Source organism: Pteronotus mesoamericanus, unplaced genomic scaffold (genome assembly GCF_021234165.1).
Source record: "Pteronotus mesoamericanus isolate MK-2021 breed Mesoamerican mustached bat unplaced genomic scaffold, CSHL_Meso_final contig_90, whole genome shotgun sequence".
NCBI lineage: Eukaryota > Metazoa > Chordata > Mammalia > Chiroptera > Mormoopidae > Pteronotus > Pteronotus mesoamericanus.
The window spans coordinates 47075156-47088858 of record NW_026555277.1 but is presented as its reverse complement, the minus strand read 5'-3'; the positions used below and the strand labels follow the sequence as shown (position 1 = coordinate 47088858).

General features: G+C 47.7%; 1 protein-coding gene across 1 annotated transcript in view; it reads right to left on the bottom strand.

The window, feature by feature from the left end:
* DKK3 (dickkopf WNT signaling pathway inhibitor 3) overlaps positions 1 to 3590 on the bottom strand; it is a 41324-nt gene extending 37734 nt beyond the window's left edge. Inside the window, exons 1-2 of the mRNA XM_054586098.1 lie at positions 3444 to 3590; positions 2632 to 2870 (exon numbers count right to left, since the gene is read on the bottom strand). Of these exons, the coding sequence (XP_054442073.1) occupies positions 2632 to 2844 (213 nt within the window). The 5' untranslated portion in view covers positions 2845 to 2870; positions 3444 to 3590. The remainder of the gene's footprint in view (positions 1 to 2631; positions 2871 to 3443) is intronic.
* Between the last annotated feature and the right edge of the window lie 10113 nt (positions 3591 to 13703).

Here is a 13703-nt window from a genome sequence, read left to right as displayed (position 1 = left end):
GGTATTGTGGTCCTTCCTAGGAACATTCTCAAATATGCCAGTTACAGACAAGGCAGTAGGTGTGAAGTGGCTTTATCCTCAAAATACATTTATCGGTAACATATAGAATAAGACAAGAAATCAGGAACAGCCTGGATTGAACCACTTGAAGATTTGACTCCCCCAATAATGATCCTATGAGTAAAGTTAACTTTGTCTTTCCCCCTTAGAGAAATCAACAGCTTGAGTCAGCTGCAATATTTAAAATGTCAGGAAGTCACTTGAAAGCAGATTCATGATGCAACTATGTAAACACTTAATACATTTGGCCCAGTCCTTTTTGGTTCTTACCCAGGAGCAACTGTCCTGTGTTTATGAGATACAAGGGGTCTTTTGGCAGTCTCTTTGAAAAGACAATTAATACAAATAGCCACAATCTCTTGGGAATCTCTTATATATTGGACACTGGTGGTTCTTTGTTATTAATCATACTAGCCTGATAATATGACATACTAGTACTGTTTATATGGTGATAATAATAGCCATTATTAATCAATAACAAACAATGTCCTTAATCCTTACAACCACTTCATTAGGGGCTGACCTATACCAATTAAACTTAACCCCGTTTTAGAAGGTCAGGTGACTTGCTTTACTTGCATCCTCCCATCTAATTCTCTCCTTTACCCTGAGGGTAGACATTTCCTCTATTTCAGAACCTAGATGCCACCACCAGTAAGTGGCACGGCTGGGATAGAATAAAGGAAGGTTGGACCTCAGGGCCCGTTCTCCTGTTACTCAGGTGTTCAGCCTCTCTCTCAACCTGTCCTCACTGCTAGCGAGGACACTCTTTGGGAAACAACCACTGAGTGGGGTAGCAGTGGCAGCCGATGTCTCCCCTGGTGGCAAACTTCATTTAGCCCATTTTTATAAGTTAAAGAGAGCCACATCTGGAGGGAGGAAGGCTGGGGCCCAGGCAGGGCCAACGGGGACAACTCCCATAGAGCAGGCCCTGCCGGGCCCCAAGCTGCTTTGATCAATGAAGAGACTGAAGAGTCCCTGCTGCTCCCTCACCAGGAGTTCCCATTGGAGGACCATGCTGCGTGGCCAAGAACACACTGAATACAAACATGGCGGTGACCTAGTCAGTGTCACTGAGAACCTGTGTGCAGGAGGGAAAACCCTGGAATCCAGAGAAGACGAGAGAGATCATGAGCTCAATCTAATTTGAAAGTGCAGAATTAACAGGCAGTGGGGGCCTGGCTCCCCTCCCTCTTTAATTGCTCCGTGTCATGATTCTTGTGTTTTCACAGGTGGTAGAAAGGCCATCGCTTTGGAATCTGCCCCATGCAGTGAATGTTCAGGTACAGCTGCCCGTGCAACTGCCTCCCAATCCAGTGTCCCCTTCCACTGAAAACTCCAGGTTGACTGTTATAGGAGAAAGGGGATAGATCCCCCAAACTGCATAGATAGGGGTGAGGGGAGAAAGCAACTTCTCTTGGTAGACCAGAGCCAGCACTGGAAGCTTTGCCCAAATGGATGTGAAGACACCTGACCCCTCAGCCTGCACATCTAGTCTCTTGCTAACTCCTTCTCTCCGAAGAGAGGCTGTAGCCAGCGCTGGGCCTAACAGTGACTATGGCAACCAACCCCAGGAACCAGGGATAGCTCCCCACACCGGGGCTGGGAGAGCTGGGCCAGCTGCACGTCCTGGCCTGGCAGCCCTGGCAACGTTGTATACCCACCACAGGGGGTGCCATCCATAGTGTGTGGACCTGGAGGCTGGGGGGGCGGGGGGAGGATGGAAGGAAGAAGCCAGGCAGTTTTGCCTAGGTACCTGGTATCTGATACTATCAGCTGCTATATATTATATGCCTGGTACCCACACATACAGCATTTGACACAGGAAACTGGGATACAGGATGTTAAGGGATTTGTCTAATGTCACACTGCTAGTGAGCAGCAGAAGAGGACCGTTAGCCCAGGACTGACTCCAAAGCATTCTTGGGGTGGAAGTGGAGTTACTTTTCATATCACCCGCCCCGCTCCCACCCCCACCCTCTGATAATTCACACTGCTGGGCCCAGGATTCCGACTGTCTTCTCTGCCTCACATGGCATTGGGGGACATCCAGAGAGATGCCCAGCAAAGCTCAGGGCTCTTGGTCCCCACATGCCATCTTAACTGTGTCTTGGGAAGATGGCACAAGCTCAAAGCCTACTGCACAAGATGGAACTTGAAATGCCTGGAGGTTCCTTAGCCTCTCTGCAAAACCACAACGTTGGAATAGCAGGGGCCTTACAAACATCTGCTTACAACAAGGAGAGGCCAACTGCACACGTGAAGAAAACTGGGTTGTGGCAGGCAGTCTGCAGTCAGGTGGTGACCCAGAGCTGGCTGCCCGTGGGTGGGTCCAGCCAGAGTCTCTCCGGTGGACAGGCTCAGATCCAGATCTTTCGGCAGGGAGGCAGACGAGGTGGGAGTTGGGACCACCCTGCGCTTCCTCCAGATCATTCCGATTCTGCTGCCGGCCCTTCCCAGCCCCTCTGCGAAACCTAGGACCCTACCTAGCTCCGAGCAGTGCTACCTCGCGCTGCCTGGTCTCCCCCGAGCCAGAGCCTTGCACTTCCCAGAACCCTGCGGCGCACCCACCTCCTCCACCGCGCTGCGCAGTTTGTGCTGCGTGTCCTCCATCAGTTCCTCTACCTCGCGGAACATCTCGTTGAGGGTGGCCTCCTCCAGCGGGTAGCTGAGAGCCGGGCCGGGCTCGACGGGAACTGAAGTCGCTGTAGGAGCCGGCGCGGGGGCCGTGGGGACCGCCGCCGCCAGTAGCAGGCACAGAAGGGTGCCCCCGAGCCGCTGCATCTCCGCTCTGCGCCCGTTGCCTCCGCCTGTGTTTCAGAACGCGGTCAGAGCGCGCCGACCACCCTCGCAAGCCTCGCCGCCCCGCCCGGCCGCCCCGGGCACTCCGAATCCAGGTCCGCCCTCCGCGCCTCTCTTCCCCGCACCCACCCCCAAATGCGAAGAAATCGAGTGCCCCTCAGGACGTAGCTCCCTCCGACCGAGCAGCGACGCCTGGATCCAGCCCCGCTCCCCCACGCTCTGATCCCCTCCGCACCCCTATCCTCATCCTCACGCACAGGCTGAGCTCTGCACCCGCTGTTAGTGATGGCCCTCTGCTCTGAGCATCGGAATCCGGGTTCCCTGCTCTAATAGCCCCCAGCTCACCCCACCTCCTGGGTTGAGCGGTTTCGAGCCCTGCCCTCCCCTCGACCAGGTCAGGGCGCAGCTCTAGTGCCGCGACCCTACTCCCACCGCAGCCCTACCCCAGACCCATCTGGGTGGTCGGAGCGCAGGTCCCCACACTTCCCTCTGGTTGGATCCCAATCGAGCGCCCGGCCCCTCACCCACCCAAGCGAGACCAAGCAGAGCCATCCCCATCCCCGCCGCCGCCCCTCACTCACGCGACTGGACGGAGCTGTGCTCCGGCGTGACCTGCCAGGCCTCGCTGGTAGGCCGCCGCGGAGCTGCGGGAGCGGGAGCGGCGCGGTGGGCGGTCCGCGGGTGCAGGAGAGCGGTGGGATGCGGCAGCGCTGGTACCCGAGCGAGCCCGAAGTGGGCCCCGCCCGCCAGCCCGCCGGCCAGGCCCCCGCCCTCGGGAGAAGCCGCGCCCAGCCCGCCACCATTGGCCAGCTCGGCGCCGGCGACCTCACGCCCCAGGCCTGCCTCCCCTGCCTTCGTGATCCAGTCTTACAGGAAGCTTCTCCTCCGAATCCTGGCTGCATCCTACTCCGTTGCCGTCTTTTCCTAGGATTCTTGCGACAGCGTTGTCAGGGGAACGGGAAAAAGGTGTGTTCCTGTGTCCCACCTGGCCCTCTCCAAGCCATCCTCCCCTCAGCGTGTCTCCAAGCAGGATGAAGGGCCGCAGCCTCTCAGTTTGGTGTTCAAGGCCCATCAAAGGTTGACACCGTACTCCAGCCAAGAAAACCCACTTGGAGCTCCCAGAATGGGCCAGGAGACGGTCGGCGAGCTGCTTGAGGGCGGATGCTGAGTGGTTAATGCCAGTCAGCCGCAGCCCTGCTGCCTGGGAGAATCTCAGCTCTGCTTTTCAGGACCTCCTCTACCTGGCCAGGTTACCAGATCAGTCTGCGCTCCGGGGAGCCCGGATGTAAAATGGAGGTTATAGTTGCAAGTGTGCCCCATAGTTAACAAGCATAACGGGTATGGGAAGTATATGGCGCGCCTGGGTTATGTGTTCTCCAACAAAATGGGAACAGAACTGTCTTGTTCACAGCAGTTTCCCCAGTACTTAAAACAGGTGGCACTATTTTTTAAAAAAGCAATTTTAAAACCATGTGAGTGCCTGAAACAGGCATTACTCACATATTTTTTTGGAATAAGCAAGTGTTTCATGTGTCAAACCTCCTCCTATTTCTTCCTGTTACTCTTTCGGGGCGGACATTGTCCCAGCACCACGTGCTTCCCCGTTGCAGCCCTAACTTGCTCTGATCTACCTGGTCCCTGGCCCGTTTCCCTGGAGACACCAGGAGCTCCTGGGAGGCAGGGACTGACTCGCTCACTTTTGTGTCACCAGGGCTGGAGCTGTAATACACACTTGGTCCCTGAAAAATGGGTGCACTGATTATTGTAACAATGGTTATTGATATATCAATACAGGAACACCATCACTGAGCACTCAACGATGTGCCAGGAAGAGGTTTAACTCACTTAAGTCTTAACCTCTAAGGATGGTACTACTACTTCTATCTCCACTGACACTTTCCCAAGGCCATGTAGCTAGTAAGCGGTTTTGAACCTGGGAGTCCGGCTCCGGAGCCCTCACCCCTCACTGCCAGTCTCCTCTGCTACAAACCTGGCCGGGAAGCATTTTGTATAAAGCTGTTGACTGAAGCATTATTTACAAGAGAAAAAAATATGAAAACCATGTATCAGTGTTTTCAAGGAGGAAAATGGATAAACTGGGATTTCTACAAATAATAGAATACAGCAGTTAAAGTAATGAACAATACTTCTAGGCAACCAACATGGATAAATCTCAAAGAAACATAATGTTGAATAGAAAAGCCAATATTCAAAACATATGTACATAATAGTACATTTGCATATGTTAAAAACACACAACAGTGCCTATTATTTAAGGATGCTACAAACAGAGTAAAAAATACAGAAATGGGCGGGCTGCCTCTGAGGTGGAAGGCAAAGGGAGAGATGGGGGCCGTCTTCAGTTGTATCTACAACATTTTATTTCTCTTTAGGAAAGCGAGTGAGCCAGTGCGGAGGAGTGCCGAAGCCCAACCGTCCACGTGTTCACATCTGTTTAGTCATCACTGTTGATTCATTGCATGTGGGTTTATGGGTGTGTTCATTGTATTATTTCTGGTATATCTAACATAGTTGGTGAATATATTGAAACAAAACAAAACCAAAAAAAAGCAAAGGGCAAGCTCCCCACTCCCCACTCACAAAGCAAAACAAAAACCCTCTTACATCCAAATAGACTTTTCTTAGATCTGTTCTTGACTGAAAGGATCCCCCCGCCCTGCCCAGCAGTGGCCTCCATCAGGGTGAGGTGGGAGGCTGGAGTAGGTGGGTCCTCACAAGGCCCAAGTGGAGTGGCGTCTCCCTTCATAAAAGGCCCTCTGTCTGCTTGAATGGCTGGGGGCTTTCCTCCTCAGGGGGTGGACCTGCCAGGCAGCTGGAGCCAGTTAATGGCTCTGGGCAACAGATAAGGCTTATCAGTTCCCTTCCCAGGGAGGGAACGGTGCACAAACAAGGAAACCTCAGCTACCCAGAATTTATAGCCGCTCAGTCAGCATAGGAGACTGTTATGCACTGATTTTTAACATTTTAACCATTTGGAATAATTAATTAAACCAGGGGAGGGTTTATTACACATTTCTCTCTTTTTCTATCCTTTCCGTCTTATATAGACTGGACTGAATGTAGCTTGGAAAAATGTGAAGTGTAGGCTCAGAGATAACATATCTGCATGACTCTTTAGTATCTGTTTTCCCTGCCAGAATGCAAGCCGAGTGAGCTCGCACAGGATGCGAGACGCTTGTCCCTGCAACCATCTCCAGTCCAGCCGGGGCCTGCAGAGAGTTAGCATTTAATAAGGAGATGCCAAATGAGCAAGGCGCCTGCTAGAGGGGGGCATCCTGGCCCACCAGGAGTCTACAGCATGTGAAAAGACAGGGAAGTAAGCAGATAGTTCCAGGACAATAAGATGGAGGAAAAGACAGAGAGAAATTGGCATTAAAGGGAAGAAGGATGAAGAAGTACAAATTGCCAGTTATAAAAATAGTCACAGGGCTGTAAAGTACAGCAGAGAGAATATAGTCAATAGTAGTGTGATAACTATGCATGGTGTCAGGAAGGTACTAGACTTAGTGAGATGATTAGCTGGTAAGGTATATAAATACCTAATCACTATGATGTGCACTTGAAACTACTATAATATTGTACACTGATGTAGGTGAAACAAATTTTAAAAATAAAATTAAAAAAAGAGAAAATAATAAAAGCTAATTGTTTCCAGAATGCCTACGGGGTTGTTCATCCCTGGCCCAATTAACTTCAGCGGGAGTAGGGTATCATGTGGTATCCACATGGATATCTCTCAATCTACATTTACTTTAAAAAAATATTCTCACCTTAGAATATGTTTACTGATTTGAGAGAGAGATGGGAGGGGGGAGAAAGAGAGAGAAATATTAATTGGTTGCCTCCTATACATGCCCCCGATGGGGAATCAAACCTGAAACCTAGGTACATGCCCTAACTGGAAAGAGATCAAACTCACAACATTTTGGTCTGTGGAATAACACTCCAACCAACTGAGCCACCCCATCAGGGCCTACATTTACTTCGATTGGACCGGAGATTGGATTCTTTCTTGACTCATCAGATTCTTTCTTGGATTTTGAGACTGGAGACTCCATTTTGCTGCTTGAAGACAAAAGCCAATATGAAGAGAGAAAGAGAGAGAGGAAATGAGGTGGAGGGACATTTAGAGAAATGAGATTCCAGGAGCCTGAGAAGGGGAGTGATGGGGAAGAAGAGAGTAGCTGCTTCCTTCCATGATGTCATTCTGGTTCTCGGTTGTATTCTTTTATGAATCTGAGACCCAGCTGCACCATCTGCCCTTGGACTCTGTGAGACATTTTTGGATTCTTCCCGTTCTGTTTGAGCTAGGTTTAGAAACTTTCTGTTACAGGCTGCTGAACTGCCTGGGCAATATTTAAACAAGGCAATCCTTTTCAAGGAAGGCTTGCATTAGAGAAGATTACTACCCCTCCCTGAGACGCATGGATTAGAAACACAGGGACATGCCAGCAAAAGCCCTATTCCCCTTTGTAAGAGGACCCTGACCCAGTGCCAGCCACCAATTTCATCGAGCCTTCCCAGGTCCTGCCTGGAACTTGTGATTGTTCTGATGAAACGGGTGCCAAGATTTTTCTGAATGGAAACTCCATCTGGCTTTGGAAAGAGTTTTCACGTGGATTCAGGGTTTCCATGAGTAACAGCCACTGAAGATCCAAAACACACATTTACTTTGCCAAGTTTCCGTGGGTGGGTGGGTGAACAAAAGCGACCCAGAAGACCATATTCCTGACCATCACCCTTGGAACGCAGCACAGGAGGGCTGAGCCCCGAGCCCAGCTGTCTTATTTATTTATTTATTTAGCAGGTGGATTCTTGCTCTGTACTGTATATTCCTGCATGTGTGTCTCAAGTGGAGGAAGCCGAGTAAGGAAAAAGAGAATTTTGGTGGAGCCAGAGCCAAAAGAGGAAAAGCAAAGAATTACTGTTGTTAAGCAGCTATGGAGGAAGAATGTCTAGAAATGTGTTTCTACCTAATCCTCCCCATTGCTGAGGGGCAGAGTGATGTGTGTATTCCTTCCCTGGAGCAGCTTCCAATGTCGGGTATAGCAGAATCCCCTGGGAAGCTTGCTAAATAATGCAGATGCCTGGGTGCCCTCTGGAGATGCTGGCTCCGTAAGCAGGAGGTGGGCCCCCTTGGGCTGCATTTTGGAACAGTCCTTGCCGAGGATTCTGTTATCGTCAGACCTCGATGAAAAGCTCTCCTCCCGTCCCATCAGCCTGTCCCCCCATCTGCGGGACAGTGCGGTCAGGCCAGCAGGGCTTGCCTTCCCACGGGTATGCTTGGAAGGCTGCTGGTGTAGTGGAAAGAAGGCTAGATAATCCTGGGTTTAGGTTCTGGCTCTGATCCCAGCTGCCACGACCTGGACATCCCAGGGTTCTCTAGCGTGTGGCATGTTAGTGCCCAGACCACAGGGCTCTTAGCCTGCACCTGCTGTCATGAGGAAGATAATCTGAGGAGTCCCCAAAAGATGAACTTGTAAATCAGAGATTCAGCCCCGGTTTCCAGTCGCCGTCATGACTATTATTGCCAAGATAGTTATGCCATCTTAAAAATAATGCGTTACGATTTAATAAGCGCTGTTCTCAACTGCCCGGTAAGAGTGTTTCCAGTTAAGTGTGGGGGGGGGGGGCGCGGCGGGGGGGATGCTGCTGTTGGTTTCTGCTATGTTAAGATCCTTCATGCTCAGCAATAAGAAGGACAATATAGATGCATCCTGAATGCATCATTCTAAGTGCAAAAAGCCAGACGCAAAAGAATAATTACTGATTCCATTCATATAATAGCCTAGAAAATGCAAAATTGTAGGGACTGCAAACAGATCATTGGTTGCCAGAGGCTGAGATGAAGGGGAGAGGTATGGGAATATTTGGGGGATTCTATACCTTGACTGTGGTGGTAGGCAGAGGATGTCGATAAACATTTGTTAAAATTTGCAGAACTATACACTAAAAAGACAGTTTAACGTATATAAGTAAATTATACCAAAATTCAAAGACAATGGGGTAACAAAGAGGTACCATAGCTTGCCCAGGGTCCGAGCTAGGGATTCCAGCAGGTGCGTGGAGCTCCCGGATCCAGACCTTGAACTGTTCTGCAGCGCAGCTGCTCACAGCCGCAGGCAGCGCCACAGGTGATGGCTTCACGTCTCAGCTACTGGGTCTCTGTCTGTGGTCAAGAAGCCAGCAGCGAGACATGGTGGTGTGGGTAAAAGAGCTGCATTCTAGTCATGGGTTTGCTACCTCCTAGATTTCTTGGCTAAGCTAATTTCTCTTTCTAAACCTTAGTTTTCTCATTTGAAAAATGATCTCTTCTTATTAAAAGAGAGCAATACAAGTTGACTTTAAGAAACACGTCCTTTTTGGGAGGTTCCACAGTGTCATCGTGAAGGGCAATGGCCCTGGAGCAAGCAGCCCTTGTCCTGCATTACTGTCCAGCCGGGTGACTAGGACAAGTCTCTCCATTCTCTGAGCCCTGCTTTCTTCATCCATAAAAGGCAGACAGGAACTGCATCTGCCTTGTGGGACTATTGTGAGTCTTATAAGAAATAGTTTGTTAAGACCCATAGCAAAGTGTCTGGCCTGTAGCGAGCACTAGTGATTGTTAGCTATTAAGATAATTATCATTCTCAGCATTATCACCAGGCCTAGTCAACAAAGCTCTTGCAAAGCCAGCAGGAAACAGAGCTCCCTTTGTGTGTGCTCAGCTGGGGCTCAAGGAAAAGCAGGGTGAGGGGAGTGTCCACAGTAGTTTTTGCTTAGACCACGAAGGCGTATGGAGCGCCTTGGTGCAGAAAGCTCTTTTCTGTTTATGCAGGCAAACCCTTTATCTGTCTTGGCGCTCATTGTTGCCAGAATGGCTAGGTCAGGAGAAGTTCACATAATAAACACGCTCCCATCCAAGTTTAGCTCACACTGCCGAGGCTCTCACATTTTAGATTCCTTTTCCCTTCTTGCTCAGGGTCTGCATGTTTCTTTCTGCAATGTGATTTCCATCTGGCCCTCTGATGAAATGTGTGCAAGATTCAAAGGAGGGGACTTGTTCAAAGTCCCCCTGGTAACACAGGAAAGACTTCCTACAGTTGAAGCAACTTGGATAGATACTGCTATAATTGTGTGTTATTTTTATTCCTCTGGCTCTTCCTTCTTGACTTGAAGCAGACACTTGACGTGGGTCTATTTGCTTAGTATCTCTGCAAAATGATAGCCCCTTGCTAGTTTGATTATGCTGCTTTGGAAATTCACCCTGCTGACCCCGAGGCTGGCCAGCACACTCAGGCAGCACGAGCAGTGCCCAGCGCCATTTCAGCTGGCGGCTCTCAGACAGGGGCAAGCATTGGAATCACCTGGAGAAGAGGGCCTCCGTGGTAAACACACCTACTCCACTAGATTCGCGTCTCTAACCCTTTCCTAAGCGATGCCAATGCTCTCCATTCAGAAACCAAATCTTTAGAACCTCTATTCTTAAAAAAAAAATGCAACTGATTTCTGAATATTTATTTTGTATTCTGCTACTTCACCAAATTCATTTATCAGTTCTAGTAATTTTTAAAAAAGATTTTATTCATTTATTAGTTTTAGAGAGGGGAGGAGAGGGAGAGAAACATCAATGTGTGATTGCATTTTACACGTCCTCTCCTAGGAACCTGGCCAGCAACCCAGGCTTGTGCTGTACACTGGGAATTGAACCGGTGACTCTTTGTTTTGCAGACCAGCACTCAATCCAATGAGCCAGACCAGCTAAGGCTAGAACCTCTATTCTTGATGATTGCAAGAGATACTAAGTTTCCACAGTGGTCAAACGATGGTGACAGAGGTGCTGGTAAGTGCTCCAGTCTAAATGAAAGAGAGATTTACACCGCAGATAAAATTGAAGTGTTTTCTAAGTTTTACATTCTACCTTCTGCCAGCAGCTGCCATCAAAGATTTTCCATTGGGTTTAAATTATAGAACCAAGAGAGGAGAAACTGGTGAAAAATCTGCTCAGGAAAATGGACCATTGCCCGGACCAGTGGGGTTTAGTTGGTTGGACGTCATCCTGCAAAGGGAAAGGCCGCTGGTTCGATTCCTGGTCAGGGCACATGCCTAGGTTGTGTGTTTGGCCCCTCGTTGGGGCACATGTGTGAGGCAGCCGATCCATGTTTCTCTCCTTCTCTTCCCCTCTTTCTAAAAATGAGTAAATTTTAAAAGGAAAGAAAGATGGAAAATGGACCATTGAGGAGAGGCCCAGACACCGGGTGGACTGTCACATCCAAGGTAAGGTGAGGTCAGAAACAGCGAGATGGTAAAAAGTGAGCCGATTAGAAATAGGTTTGGATGTGGTGACTGCTACAGGTTAGGGCAAGCAGTGCAGCCCCAAACCTGTAGAGGGTGTGCGGGAGCTGGAGAGCAGCTGCCTCTATGAGCTGACGGCTGGATAAATCCTAGAGAGGGCAGCGGAGGGTTTGGGACTGGACTGGACCAAATACCAGGGGGGACCCAAAAAACCAGAATTTATTTATAAAGAACTGTGTATTTATCCTTACATGTTTAAACTTCAGTCACCTTCAAAGTACTCTCTATTTGAGGCAATATACCTAAATTTTTCCATGGCTCAAAAAAGTTTTTGAAGTCGTTGATTTTGATGCCTTTTAGTGCTTCTGCTGTTTTTGGTTTCACCTCTTCCATGTCAACAAAACGTTTCCCTTTGAGGGCTTCCCCCCCCCCCCACAAGAGGAACAAAAAAAAAGTGACTCAGGAAGAGATCGGGCGAATAGGGAGGATGGGCACTAAGGTCATGTCATTTTCGGTCAAAAACTGCTGAACACTCAGCATGATGTGGGCAGGTGTGCTTGTAAGTCATCCACCATGAAATGGGCAAATGCATTGAAAGAGTCTTAAAAAAATTCACTGAAACCAAGTGCAGCCTCTCACAACAAAGCCAGCTGGTACGCTGATACAGACGGGTTCCAAGAACACTCAGCTAGCACGGGAAGTCTGCACTACAAGGGACCTGCCTTCTAGAAGATAATTCTGTTTTGGGAACCCCCCCCTCATAATTCTCTTACAACTTGAGTTAGATGAGCAGAGACATGTTTTAAGAATCACGTTTTATGAAACTACAATGAGATACTATTTTCATCTATCAAAAGAAAGAGGCAGCTCTATTCCCATTCATTCACGCATCCATTCATTGAACAAATATTTGGGGGGTGCTTATACATGTTAGGCTCTGTTCTAGGAGCTGGGAATGGAAATGAACAAAAGAGCAAGGCCTCTGTTTTCGTAGTTTACATTTCACAAGATAGAGACCTCTAAACCTACACACACACACACACACACACACACACACAGAAATAATATTTCATGTTTATATTTCAGGTGGTGATCAATGCTATGAAGAAAATAAAGCAGAAAGAGTATGGGAAGAATAAATGAGAGCTGATATTTATGTGTGCTTTGGAGAGACTTCTCTGATAAGGTGACATTTAAGCAGACATGAAGAAAGTGAGGAATGGTATCTGATAAAAATCTAGCATCTACAATAGGTTAAAAAACCCCACTTAGAACTCAACGACAGGAAGATAAACAACCCAATTTTAAAATGGGCAAAGGACTTGAATAGATATTTCCCCAAGTAGATAAACAAATGACCAACAAACTCAGGAAAGACACTAGCAGCTTACCCCTTACATAGAATATCATTAGTTGCCAAAGAAATGAAAATCAAAACTCACCACAGCCATTAGAATGGCTATAATAAAATATAAAAAATAATAAATATTGGTGAAGGTGTGAAGAGGTTGGACCCTTATGTATTGTTGGTGGGAATGTAAGTCACTATGGTTCAGTCACTATGGAAAAGAGTTTTGTGGCCTCTCAAAAAGTTAAGCATAGAATTACCATGTGACTCAGCAATTCCAATCCTAGAATGGAAAACAGGTACTCAAATAAGTACATGAACACACATGTTCATTACAACATTACTCGCAATAGCCAAAAGGTAGAAGCAGCCCAAATGTCCATCAATGTGTGAATGAAAAAACAGACTGTGATATATACATACCATGGAATATTATTCAGCCTGAAAAAGGAATAAAGTACTTACGTGAGGTGGTACAACCTGGGCGAGCCTCCAAAACACTATGCTAAGTGTAAGGAGCCAGACATCAACGGTCACATATTGTCTGATTCCATTGATATGAAATATTTAGAGTAGATAAGTCCATATGGACAGAATGTAGATTGGTGATTGTCGGGGTGGGAGGGAGGGTAAATGGGAGAAGCTGCTTAATGGGTAAGAAGTTGTATTTTGAAGTGATGGAAATGCTTTGGACCTAGAGAGACACGGTGGTTGTACAACATTGTGAATGTACGGAATGCTGCAGATTTCTTCACTTTGAAATTATTCATTTATGTTATGTGAATTTCACCTCAATAAATAATTTAAAAAATGTGAGGAACAGCAAGATCCCCAAGATGAGCCACTGAGGCAAAAAAGGAAAGTACAAAACAGTGTGCTATTACCATGGATCTATCAGCATGGAATATCTCCTATTGACTCTCTGTACCTAATGAAATTTGTGAAATATGCACGTATTTCCTATGCAAAAAAAAATAAAAGTAAATTAATGAATTATTTTTAAACATTATTCAGTGCTGGCTTCAGACTCAGACCTGCTGCCTCTTTAAGTCTTTCTTTGGCTCTCAAGGTATTTAAATGTCTCCCTAGCTGCCTCTAAAGACAATTTGGTGCCGTTCCATTTGATCCATCCCATCCAGTGAATTATCCATAATCTGTTTAAACCCATTGGAATTCTGAATTCTGTTCCTATTTTCCT